This window comes from Cibotium barometz, chromosome 21 (assembly GCF_041138505.1).
Source record: "Cibotium barometz isolate CiBa-2024 chromosome 21, ASM4113850v1, whole genome shotgun sequence".
NCBI classification, from domain to species: Eukaryota; Viridiplantae; Streptophyta; class Polypodiopsida; order Cyatheales; family Cibotiaceae; genus Cibotium; species Cibotium barometz.
In genome coordinates this window covers 35,601,187-35,615,184 of record NC_141066.1, presented here as the reverse complement: position 1 = coordinate 35,615,184, position 13,998 = coordinate 35,601,187, and the positions used below count along the sequence as shown (strand labels likewise).

At 45.0% G+C, this 13,998-nt stretch overlaps 1 protein-coding gene across 1 annotated transcript in view; it reads right to left on the bottom strand.

Annotated features, from left to right (window-relative positions):
- Window positions 1-5,916: 5,916 nt before the first annotated feature.
- Window positions 5,917-13,998, bottom strand: part of LOC147627130 (deSI-like protein At4g17486) — a 32,037-nt gene continuing 23,955 nt past the window's right edge. The window contains exons 2-3 of the mRNA XM_086815736.1: window positions 6,873-7,160; window positions 5,917-6,783 (exon numbers count right to left, since the gene is read on the bottom strand). Of these exons, the coding sequence (XP_086671862.1) occupies window positions 6,524-6,783; window positions 6,873-7,160 (548 nt within the window). The 3' untranslated portion in view covers window positions 5,917-6,523. The remainder of the gene's footprint in view (window positions 6,784-6,872; window positions 7,161-13,998) is intronic.

Genomic DNA, 13,998 nt, shown 5'->3' with positions numbered 1-13,998 from the left:
GTAAGTCGAGCAAGTGAAACCATGTTAACCTAAGAAATGGTTAATAATGTTCCACTATTATAACAACAAAAGGTCAATATAAAAGCTTGGAAGAAGTGTGTTAATCTTGTAAAATGACATATTCACCTACTAATAGCGACATAATAGCTATCGTGTGACCTAAGATGACGCAAGGCTAGGTGATAAATGTACCCAAGATTCTACTTTTCAATATCTTTTGATGTAATAATAATAGATAATACGTACAAGGATTTAGAGCCTTTGAGTTATCCCCTTATTTATATAAAGGTCAATTTATCTATTCTTATCAATGGCTTATTGTTGATTGATATTGAGACTTTAATCTCTTTACTTTCTTTACTATTATTGTGATTTCTACTCTTTTGTAGATTTCTATTGTGGACTTACATATTAAGTTATCTTCTAGGTTATAAGCTTTCTACCAAGCTATCACATTATGGGCTTTGTTGGGGAGGGGGGGTGGGGGGGAGTAGCCCCAAAGGAGATTCTTAAGCTTGAATCAAGTGTTTTTCCTACTCTAAAGACAAAAAGTATATGTAGGGCTTGCTCTACAAAGTTTGAGTCAAGAAAAAGAGCAAGAAATAAGATTCCCTTTTTTTTATCAAAAGTATCATTGAATTGAGCTTTATATAAGCTTGAGTCAAGACAAATATAGAAAATTATTGATTAACAATAGGAATTGGCAAAGGAAGTGGAAGCAAAGTTTTGTGATGAGAGCGGAGTAGATAGAGAAAACATTAAGAGGTCATGTAATAAGATAAAATTATTGATTAACAAAAGGAATTGGCAAAGGAAGTGGAAGCAAAGTCTTGTGATGAGTGTACATAGATTAAACATTAAGAGAAGGGTCATGTAATAAGTCAAAAAATAGAACAGAGGATTTAACTTTAAAGTTTAGAGTTAGAGCTTTTAAGAAATTAGTGATAAACAATGAGAATTAACAAAGGAGTGAAACAAAGTCTTACACTAAGATGATACTAGAAAGAGTAGAGAGAATGAGGAGAGAAGCAAAGTTTGAGTCAAAAACGTGGGAAAGCTATGAGGTTTCTTTTTGCTCAAAAAACTAGCAATGAATAGAGGAGCTTAATATAAGTTTGAGAGGTAAGAGAGCGTTTAGGATACTAATTATCACCAATAGGGAGTGCATTTGAAGTCTTGTTGTGAGAGGAGAGTAGATAGAAAAGAGACAATGGAAATAGAAGCACCATGTAAGAAGTCCATGAGAGATGCTATTTTTACAAAGAATCTTTTTCTCTACAAAGGATAGTTTGCATGTACTGCAAAGTGTGTTTGGCATGTGAAAATGTTTCCACATGAAGTCTTCAAGTGTGAAGAGTATCTTGCCACTAAAAGGATTAGGTGGATAATTGGTAAACACATAGAAACACGCACTCTTTGCATCAACTTGAAGCCAAAAAACAAATAAATGAAAAGAAAAGCTTGAATAAGCCAAGAACTAGCAACTAGCAAAGAAAAAGAGAAAGCCTTGGCCATGTCCAAACACCACCACAACAATGTAACTCACATGTGGCTAGTGGTGCTAAGCCCAAGGAGAAGACACTGGACAAAAGAGCTTGTTGACCACATTGACAATGGCTAGCCATCCATCCTAAGTAGCAATGACAAAACATGCATACTCTCTCTTTTCAACGCATAGAAGTATGACAACAAAAGTGATGAGTTTATGCATGTCATCTTGGCATGCATGTTGGGGCAAACACTAATTAAAAAGTTAAGTATCTTAATAATATCTTAAGACAGCCGATTTGTCTGGACTTTGGATACAAGGTATAAAGGCCATGTGCGTCGCATTTACGGCAAGAGCACGAGAGAGAGAGAGAGAGAGAGAGAGAGAGAGAGAGGAGTGAAAATGACACGAGGGAAAAAAAATATTTTTGAAATAAATTGATTTTTAATGTATAAAGCTTAAACCTGTATTCAGTAGTTAGTCCGGGCACTCTTGGGAGTAGCTTGAATATATGGGGAGTATCCTTAGGCTAAAAAGTAAGTAACTAATAGTACTCACTTTATATGAATAACTTTCATTTCAAAACCCAATGGAAAGGCTTACATTTTAAAAAGTTTCCAATGACAATAAATCAATAAGGATGGCACTTTTCACGTGTGTGTGTGAACTATAGGGACTTGAATAAGTCTACAATCAAGAATAGATTTCCTATTCCAACGATTCCGTTTACGCATCAGCATACTTGCCGTCAAGGTGGGGAGGGCATCCCTTGGGGCGCACACAACACCATGTAACCCCCACAGCAACCCAAGAGGCCTAATGTGCCTACCCGGTGCATAAGTGTGTTCTATGTGCGCCTAACCGCACCGAATATCATGCATCTATATGGGGATGAAGTGCAAGCAAAGGCAAAGCACGGACTCATACCTACTAGCATACCCCCAAAGCCCCATGGATCTCAAGTTGGTTTCCCGACCTCACATACACCCCCCCCCCTTTATGGAATTGACGTCCACGTCAATTGGATTTCGAACTAGGAGTGAGTGCCTTCATCATGTCAATTATTATCTCCATCACGTGCTTACGTGCTGCTAGAATTAAAATAGAAAGTGGGAGGTCTTAACCTTGCTTTATAGCCATAAGCAAAGTCAGTGTCTAACCTGCTACAATGGTGCATATTTTTGTATTTTTATCTATCTTTTTGGCCCGAACTTCAAGCCCCCACTCGAGAGTCCCCGAAATCCCAGTGTGGGAGGTCCCAAACTGCTGCGTTGGTCCCCGCGTTACTCCTGTTTAAGTCAAATATAGATTCCTTCAAGACAATGCAACACTTGCCTATTTGTCATCGTGAGTCATGGCCTTCTTGAGTGTCGCATTCCCAACAGTTCCCAATAATTTTACCACCTTCAAGGAGGTCGACTTCATTGATTTTCATGAACTTGTTTCCACTTGGCCTCTCATCATACCAATCTAATCATCTATCATTCCAATCTTTGTTGTCAACATTGTTGATGAGGACAAGGTTTTCTTGGTCAAGCCCTAGCTATCTGGACACCAAGATAAGTTGTGCATGTTCTTTTTCCATTGATCCCTTGAATCTGTGGGTTTCTTTGAGCCTGGTGCTCTGCTTTTACCTGTTTGCATTGTGGTGCCGAATTCTTCTGGGACATGAGTTGTGTAACCTTACTGACACCAAGTCAGCATGCAATGGTTCTTGTCATATCTGTCTTCTGCAACCTTGTGCAAGTTTTTTTGACCTGTGCGTCATGATTAACCTGCTTTTGCTCTTGGGCATAAAGTCCTTTTGCTTGAGCTTGCTCTAGCCTTCATGACACCATCTCGGAATTTACATAATCTCTCACCTTTGGAAGTTGTACCCATGTGTATGTGAGCCTTTATGCTCGCATCTGAGTTTGTTCATTGCTTTGTGAGCTTGGCTACTCGAATGTTGAAGCTTGAGGACATAAGTAGCTTAGTAGGCTAATCCTAAGTCACATGTTTGAGTTTTCCTCGAGCCTTTGAGTACATGTTATGCATCCTTTTGCCCTCTACAACTAAGTATACATGCTACCATCAAAAACCAAGTGTTGTTTCGGACTTTAATGAACACTCTACCACTAAGCATTCACCCATACATAGCACACTTGCCACTTTGTGCACATGCAGATTTCATTTTCAACTTCACCTGGCCCAAGTCTCACCATTTGACTTCGATGAGAGGAATTGCCACCTTGCTACCATCATCCAACCATAAGTACATTGCGACTTGCACTCGTGGTTGTTTTTCCATCCTTCAAGTTTCCTTGTATGCATGTGTGCCTTCATGGTCCTACTTTGACCTCGTGTAGCACGTTGTAGTACCAACATTGTTTACCCTCCCTAGATTTCTCAAGTTTGGGCCGTCATGGACCCCGAAGTGTTTGTGAGACCTAGAGTCCATGGATTGTTGTTCTAGTTTTGTGACCTTTTGTGCGATATCGGTTGCATGGCCACTCTGATCTAACCACTATGTCGGGTCCTTTTTTGCTCAATGATATGAATAGGGAATCGTTGGTGCCAAGCTTGCACTTACCCTCACCCAAATGCTGACACGAAAGAAAGGAGGCTGTTGGTGCCATGATTGGACTTACCCTCACCCGAATGATATTTGCTATGTACTTGCCCGACTGTCAACCTGTGAGACATCTGCCTCGTCGACATACATTGTATTGTATATGATAGGGTTGTCGGTCCCATCTTTGGTCTTACCCTCACCCGAATATCAACTACGAGCATGGCTTCCACATCCTAGTAGCTTCCACCATCTCCATTTGAACTTGCCAACTTTACTCACTCGGTGCCACAATGATATAGCAAGAGTTTCAAGTCTCCCCGCTCTGACTCTTCGATCAAGTTCATTCACATTCCCATCGGATTGCATTGCATATTCATCTGTATTGTATATGATAGGGTTGTTGGTGCTTACCCTCACTTGAATATATGGGGTTCACACCCCTTGCACATTGTCTACATGATATGGGGTTCCAAGCCCCTTGTGTCTTCTATCCTTTTGTGCAGCTTCATTGTTCTCCTTTCTTCATCTGATACCTTTTGCATATGTGTGTGTGTGTGTGTATGTGTGTGTGTACATGCCGACACGATGCTTGTGCCAACACTCACATGCAAAATTCATCCATGCGTCTGCACAAGAACAAGCCTTCTTTGCTCTGCGGTTCTTCATACTTGCCTCATGCTAGTTTCCAACTTCACAACTACAAGCCTTCACCTCCATGGGTTCTTCGGTCTTGTATCATGTTACTTTCAACCCATTTCATCTGCATCCTTGTAGCCTCACAACTCTTCATTTCGGCCAATGACTTGATTCAAGTTGATTCGGCTTCCCACATCGTTTCTTCTTGGCACCTGAATTGTCGTCTATTCCTCATGTTGATTTTGCTCAATTCCCATATGTTCATGCATTCAAACATTCCAAATTCCCTTTAGCTCATATCTATATGTGTCTTCAAAAGATTTGCCTCCCGAATCATGCCATTTGGCTAACTCCACATGTTCTCCTTGGTTCCTCTTACAATGATCTTGTTGTGATGTTCCTAGTCCGCAAACACGAAGTCAGGTGTTCCTGGTCCGTAGTGTGCCACTTAACTTGATTACTTGCCTTTGCCATTTTTCTACAAAGCTTCACCTTCCATGGCAATTGTCTCATGTGAGGTCCCGAGCCTGCTATTCTTTTCATTCGAAGTGATGTCCGCCCCACCATGACTGAGTTTCATGTCTCTCTGATTCACCTCATATATATATCCTCTATTAGAAAAATTGGCCCTTTGCCAACAACTCAGTTGGATTTGCACCTTGATACCTTCCCTTGCATTCATTCCACATGCCAAATAGCTCACTAGTCAATTATGGATTTTCACAAAACAGACTGCATAACTACATTTTACTCAAAAATTGATCACTTTTTATATATAACATGTTCCCAAATTCCATCGTTTGGACCTCCGTCCAAAGCTACCTTGTTATTCAAGCTTTTGTATCTCCAGCTGGAGTCCCCGATGGGCCCGACCAAGCATGCCATCATGTACCTTGTGTCCACATGCTTGTGATATGTATATGTAATCATGGGCAAATTCTCTCTCGTGCGTGAGTGTGTTCTGTGTGTGGCTAGTATGAGTCCGTGCTTTGCCTCCTTCCACTTCATCCCCATATAGATGCATGATATTCGGCGTGGTCTAGCATACCCCCAAAGCCCCATGGGTCTCAAGACAAGGGAGTAGCCCAACGGTAGAGTCTTCAACACTATCGCACCCAAGTGCCGGGCTCCACCTCCCTTTTTTTCTCATTTTTCATAAACCATCATTCAATTGCTAGGCAACAAACTCTCAAGCTGTGCTGAATTAGGCAGTGACCAGCATTTGATGTACTGACTCTTAAACACAAACTAATATAATTAGTAGCAAGGACATCATAAAGAATCTTACATGTGACCATTAAGGGTCTTTACAAACAAATCCACCACCCACCACCGGACAGAAGGGGTTGTGGCCACAGTGGAGATCCCTGACTGGCACAAGAGAGATGGGCAGGTGAGATCTCCTATATTTGAGTTACCCTCCACCCAGATTACAAAGAATGTTGCTAAATCAGATTAATTGTGGAGAACCATGCTCCTGGGAAATCACCATGGGCAATACCGCTAGGAGTTTAGCAGTCCTATATCCGCCACACGGGCTAGACTGGATCCAAACCCACACAATGTTGACTTGACACAATTATGTGCAAACACACTCCAGAACCTAGGAGGCCAATCTGTGACATCAATAGAATTCCACATAGCACATACTGACCACCCACAATTACAACCACGCATAAACAACCATTGAAGGATTGCTACAGCAAACTAAAACGAGGATCAAACCCACACAAATTATTTAAATGGAGGTCTTGAGACTCTTCGTGGGATGAACTTGGTGCATTCAGAGGCAAATGCGGTCCACTTCTCATGAGAAGCATACCACCTCAAGATGCAGAATTTGATCAAAGTTCTCTTAATCTCTCTCTTGAGAGATTCCTAGAAAAATTATAATCTTTCCAGTCCCGAGGAAAAATACCATCTTTGAAAGAGGATCGAAGAAAAGCAGAGGAAGATATCAGATGTTTTCTCTTTGGTGCAACCTTAGCCAAGGTACCCGCTAGACGCCGATACGTACTCTCAGAGCATTTTGCCTCTTCATAATCAAGTGCATTCAGCCCCTCTGCCTTCAGGGTAACAGGTAAGAAGCAGCTGCACAAAGACCCTGAAACGACAAATAATGAATTAGAGAAACTCAAAAAGAAAACCATTTTTGTCCAAAAATTTAAAATAAGGTTTGACTGAGCTGGACACCTATTTTTGCAAGGCGGTTTATCCAACCCGGCAGAGGCGAACCGACCAGCCGCATGCAAACGTCATCGCAAAAGTGATTGCAATTTTTGAAGAGCAAATGGTAGGAGTCCCCAGTATATTCGCATGCAATTTCCTCCACAAACTCCCTGAACTTCTCAGGGCCCATCCAAACAGTTCCTAATGTTAGGGACTTGCGAAATTTGAACCCAGGACACTGTTGTGGTTCCACTTCAAATACACCACTAGTGGGATAATCATGAGCACCATAAGCATACTCTGTGCCATAAGCTGCAGCAAGTCACACACCACGTAGGAATTTCAGCAAGCAATCCATACCTTACATCATACAAAACCATAGTTTTCAGTTATCCATTCTACTAACACATGAGCCAGGTTGCTTCCCTAGAAGAGAAAGAATAGGCTAGTACTACAAAGAATGACTATGTCCACACATAACTCCTGGTATCAGGGCTAGCAACAGCTCAGGTTATGCAGAAAGCATTCATTGAATCCAAATCATAAGACCAAAGTGCCTGGATCAACAGGCAGAGTTGAGATAAGGGACCTTTTTCTTGCCAGAAGTTTTGCGAAAAAAAAGGAAGACAAATGGACATGGTTTGCTCTCTCTCTCTCTCTCTCTCTCTCTCTCTCTCTCTCTCTCTCTCTCTCTGCATGCGCGCAGGTGGGCGGGCGCATGTGCATGTGCATGCGTGTGTGTGTGTGTGTGTGTGTGTGTGTGCGCGCAGCTCACCCACTTCACATAAATGCCTTGTTTCAGCTGGATACATACGGTAACATGCAAATGCTTATGGATCTACTTGTTAGTCTTGCAGACAGAGCATTTCTTCAATTTAATGCAAAGGACAAAGAGAGAGAGAGAGAGAGAGAGAGAGAGCAACACAGGATAGGAGGGCCCCCACCACGGATGGTGTATTTGATTATTGTTGCATTTTCTGCAATGAGTACAATCGGGGCTGAATCTTCCCAACTTCTAGACTGGACTGAGATCTGTATTTTTCTCCAGGAGGAAGACACACTTGGACACGCATGGACTGCCCAGGAGCCTGCTGATTCTGGCCGCCCCCTTTAGGCTGCCTGAATTACCTTCTTGTTGCCTTGTGTTACCGCTCAACTGCTGCCCTTTGGCTGCTGTTACATTATTGGCCCTCTATGGTCTATTGGGGACGCTCATCCGACCATTGTGCCATGCTTGCAATTAGTATCGTGAGTGATGTCATATTAAATACTACATTGTAAGTGTGATTGGCATATGCTTTGCGGGTCTATACTATGTATGCTGTGATTGGGTGATGCCATGTGTACGCATGCTAGTGTTGTTGATATTGGTGTTTGATTGCCTCACCTAACATGTTGACTTGTTGAGTATAGGTGATGAGTACGAGAATGCCGAATGAGGCGTCGTACTTGTGCGAGGGTCACCGAACAAGGTGTCGCACAGGCACGAGTGTGCAAGGGTCACCAAACGAGGTGTTGCACGTGCGAGGGTCACCGAACGAGGTGTCGCACGGGTTTTGTCATGTGCATGGGCGTTTACATCGCCTCGACATTTATGAGTTATACTTCATTATTTTTGGTTGGCCGTGTGCCATTTATTTGTACTCGAATTTTTATTGCCTAGGCAATGGGATATATATTTACATATTCTCCAATTTGCCTACAATAACACTCCTCACTCTGCCACTAAAAAGGCACCGTTTGAGATAATGTATGGAAAGACCCTTCCCACTCCAATGACTCATCTTTCCCACACTATAAAAGCTGCTGATGAATTTACTAGAGACTTTAGCTCTATTCATGACAAGGTTAAAGAGGCTATTAGAAAGTATCAGAAAAAGTATGTAAAACAGGCCAATAAGAAAAGGAAACCCATGATTTTTGAAAAAGGAGACCATGTACTTTTGAGGATAGAAAAGAGGAGACTTAAGAGTGTAGAAAAGAATCCTGTTGTCAACCTAGCACCTAGATTCTACGGTCTTTTCAAGATAGTAGACAAAATCAATGACCTGGCTTATAGACTAGATCTTCCATCCCATTGGAGGATTCATAACTCTTTTCATATTAGCTCTTTCTTGGTGCAGTCTGCAAACAATCCTATGTAAACTCATCCGTATGCTAAACCCCCATTACATGAGAATTGACGCTATTAGAACAAGCAAACTACTATAATGGAGATTAAAGCCAAGCATACCAACTAGTTTCAGGGACTATCCACGTCACCTGCATGCTGGAGATGATCGGAGTCTGAGAGCTATGGAGTTCACCTTGGATGATGGCTGTTCTCTGAACATTCTTCATGAGACACAAAGAATTCATGTCCCATTCGATTGTGGTTTGGAACTTTCTAAACCACTTGCAATGCCAGGTACCTTGGCTGTCGTGTTGGCATTGACATTTCCCCAGCAAAGCAGTTTGCACCTGTACTCATGAGCATTAACAGCACACTTCAGCATTGGAGCAGCAGGAAGCTTGATCTATCATCTGGCATCTAGAGTGTTGATGGTTAACCAACTGCTGCTAGCCACGGCCTGGTTCATCACTTCGTGTTGGGTTTTTCATAGAGGATGCATTGGCCAACTTCGTCGCCTCATTAGGAACTTTTTGTGGTCAGGGTGGGAACTTGGATGGCACTACACACACCCGGGCTAGAGTTGCCTGGGAAACCATTATCAGACCTAAGCACGAGGGGGGATTGAATATCATTGACCCAGAGGTGCAATGTAAAGGCGTTGCTTTGCAAGTTGATTGTCCGAGGATTTCTTCCTGGCACATAGCCTTGGAAGGACTTTCTCATGCAACACGTTATGAGATGCACTCCAGTCAAGGGTGGCAACTAGCTCTACAGCTCACGGTTCATCTTTTCTGAGGCATAGCACTGTCAGAATACGCAGCGGAGATGATGACCAAATCTGGGAACACAATAGCAAAAACGCATGCAGAAAAAAACAGCACAAGAGAGAGAGAGAGATGTAGGCGTGTAACTCTACTCTGATATACACAAGAAGATCCCGAATATGATACAAGTGTGGTATGGGGGCTGGGGGCCTATTTATATGCCCCCACATCAGCAGTCGGCCTGCTGTAGGCAGCCGACTGGACACAAGAAGCCTCACGACTGGATAAAACACAGTCGGCCAGCATCAAGATAAGTCGGCCAGCAGCAAGAGAGTCCCACGACTCATGAGGTGCAGTTGGCTATCTCACAGATGCAGTCGGCTAGGCTCAGTGTCCACCTGCCACTACAGGGCTGCCTCCCAAGCCACAGAAAAATGGGAAAAAATAGGGGAAACATGCGGGGAGTGAGGAAAAATGATAAAACACCTGATAAGGGAGGGCACACCCACAACAAAGGCCCTGGTGTATAAAACTCGACAGGAGATGACTTCTAACACCCCCTCTCAGCTCCTGGCTGTGAAACCAACCACTGGGAGCTGGAGTGCCGCCTGAGCAAATCCTGAGATAGCAACGTCGTGAAGAGGTCCACCGTACTGTCCTCCGTCGAACAGAACTCCAGCAAGATGTCATCAGCAACGATCTGTTCACGAACAAAGTGCCTCTAGATGACCATGGGTTCCTCCAGTGGAAGCCCAAACCTGCTATGCAACCTCTGCATCCTCACCACCACCTCACAAACAGCACCACAAGCAGCCCGGTACTCTGCCTCTGTCCGCGACAAGGCAAAAGATGACTGTCTCTTACTGCTCGAAAAACCTGCTCCTGGGCCTGAAGTAGATCCCCTCGTGTCCGGATCTCCTCCCCAAACTGAGTCACTCCAACCGTGGAGTCGGACTCCATCCAACAATCCCCCTCCTGTGTACAAGAGTCCCTGATCCTTTGCATGCCGCAGAAACCACAGGAAACGCAATCCTGCCTCCCAAAAAGACATCTGCAACCATGAGCTCAACCGCCTCATCAGGAAGCTCCCGTCCAATCTGGTGTCCATCAACCAGATCAATGAACCATACAGCTTCTGAGTCAAAAAGGCATCACACCGCTCACAAGGATCAACACGTGTTACGGTGCACAAACAAGTCCTGGAAACCTGATGAAATCTGTCAACCACCCCCTCTGAATCTGGAACCACAAAGCCTGGAGAAACCACCTCCTTTTGCAAGTAAGCACCTGCCACCTGCCTGGCTTTCCAAAAGGTCCCCGTGGAAAGAACATCCTCAACAACTGGAAGTTCTATGTCCCGAACACTACGAGACATCAGAGAATAAGTGACCTGTTCAGCTTTCTCTGACTGACGAACACAAGAACTACCAACATCAGTACTGGAAAGTTCCTGCCAACTGCTGCCATCTACTAGCAAGCTATCCACCATCTGGTCCTGGAAAGCCCGCACCTGCAGCGTATCCACACTTGAGTAGCCATTACCAGGCTGCCACTCATCACAAACCTGAGGACCTGGGAGAGAGAGTGCTGAAAGCTTGTAAACTCCATTCTCCACTCCACCTTCCCAAACCACTTGGCCTGTTGCTTTGTCCCGGAGAACGACAAAATGCTCATCGAACTCCACCCGTACGCCAGTCTTGCACACCTGATGCACTGACAACAGATGAAAACCAAGTGCCGGAACATACAACACCTGGGAGGAATGCTTCCCCCCTTTGCCATCGGGAACTATCTCCATCCTGCCCTCACTGTGAACTGGGATAGTGGACGTATCCCCAGTAAGAATATGACCAGAAAGCTTGCAGAGATCCTGTAAACCGGAACGAGAAGGAGTCGTGTGCCTGGAAGCACCACTATCGAGAATCCACTCCCAAGTATCCGTTGCGGAGAATCCTCCAATCTCCTCCCTGCCTGAAGAAAATGAAACATCGGTGTCCATCACCTCCAGGTGCACAAAAGCCGGAGTCTTCATGATTGCTGCTGAGGAGTCTTCACCCTTCTCGGTCTTCCGCTTGGGACACTGCCTCCAATAGTGGCCTTTCTCGCCACAATCATTACAGGTCCTCTCTGCCTTCAGTTTCTCGCGGTCAGCGTCGGACTTCTTCTCAGAAGACTTCTCCGATGAAGCCTTCCCTTTGCCCGAGTTACGGCCTTTCGACCGTTGGCCAGTTAAGGCCTCTGAACCTCCACCGTGAGGAGGGTTCGTGAATCGTTCCTCCTGGTCCAAGACCATGGGCACAAGCTCCTCCCACGTGATGGTGCTGAGCCTGCCACTGGTAATCAAAGACGAGTAAAATGCTGAGTACGAAGAGGGCAAATGTGACAGCAACGTGATGGCCATGTCCTCTGACGATATCTCCTTCCCAGCCTGAAGAACTTCCTGCTCAAGAGCCTGCAGCTTGTTAATATGCTCCCGCATCGTCGACGACTTTGCAGGGCTCATAACCCGCATCTGTACTTCCAAGGAAATCCTCTTCATGGGCGATACCCTGTTGTAGAGTGAGGCCAAATGCTGCCATATACCTCTAGCCAGCGTCATATGCTTTACATGATTGATTACCTGTGGTGTGCAGTTGAGAAAGATAAACGAACGGACCCTAGCGTTGAAACAATCCCACATCTGTGTCCGGGCCTCCCGGTCCTTTCGGATCGACGGTAACTCCCCTTCCTCTACTTCCGGCCATGGAACACCAACAACGACGAAATCGGCGAGGTCGTAGGACTCCAGAACAAATTCCATCATCACCTTCCATATGCCGTAGTTGCTCCCGTCCAACTGACGGTCCACTGGGAACGTGGGGAGTGTCGGGATCTTCACATGTCTCTCGTCCATCTCAAACAGACCTGCCATTGCGGGGATGTACTCTGAATAGGGTGGGTGGGTGCGAACAAAGAAGAACTAAAACCTGCAAGTGGCTGTCCAGCAAATCAGCCCGCCTTCCTCTTGCTTCTCCTCTTCCCGAACAGTCCAAAACAGTCCACCAATCAGCCACAAAACAGTCCCCCTCTTGCTCACACAAATCCCAAGACCTATCTAGAGCCTAGGGCTCTAATGCCATGTCAGAATACGCAGCGGAGATGATGACCAGATCTGGGAACACAAGAGCAAAAACACATGCAGAAAAAAACAGCACAAGAGAGAGAGAGAGAGATGTAGGCGTGTAACTCTGCTCTGATATACACAAGAAGATCCCGAATATGATACAAGTGTGGTATGGGGGCTAGGGGCCTATTTATATGCCCCCACATCAGCAGTCGGCCTGCTCTGTAGGCAGCCGATTGGACACACGAAGCCTCACGACTGGATAAAACACAATCGGCCAGCATCAAGATAAGTCGGCCAGCAGCAGGAGAGTCCCACGACTCATGAGGTGCAGTCGGCTATCTCACAGATGCAGTCGGCCAGGCTCAGTGTCCACCTGCCACTACAGGGCTGCCTACCAAGCCACAAAAAAATGGGAAAAAATAGGGGAAAAATGCGGGGAGTGAGGAAAAATGATAAAACACCTGATAAGGGCGGGCACACCCACAACAAAGGCCCTGGTGTATAAAACTGGACAGGAGATGACTTCTAACAATCACCACCCCCCGTCCTCCCCTCTGGTTAGGTCCCTTCTTCGGGCCTGGGAGTGCATGACAATTTTTCTAGTTCATGTACTTCCTCGGTCAGTTGAGGAGGCTTATAGACAGCCCATTTTGTGGAATGACTTGATCATCGATGAGCATGGTAGATCTCTTGGCACTGCCACACATATCCATTGGGCTGCTTGGGAGATGTTTTTTTCCTTTTGTCCTAGAGTGGAAGAGGTTTAAGAGCCACATAGAGGATCAGAGGGTTGGCCTTACTCAGCACTTGAGGGGAGCTAGTCGGAGGATTATGCAAATTGATGCAGCCATACCCAACCATTGGGTTACATGGGATTTTCTGGATGGATCTCCTCACTTGTGGTTTGGGGTTTTTTCAAGGACCAAGGTTCCTCTGCAGATTATGGGTCTCCCCTCGCCAGGGAAGGGTGAGGTACCATTTTTCTTTTCTGTTCACGATGGGTGGCAGTTGGAGAAATGTGTGGTGCAAGATATGGTTGAGGGCCCAGAGGTTTGGCCCGTGAGAGTTGTTGTCCAAGCAGGGAAGCACTTTTATATTGAACCCCCACCCCCCCCCCCCCAAAGATGATCACAGATGCTTCTTGCCTTTGGCTGTTTGGTGGATGCC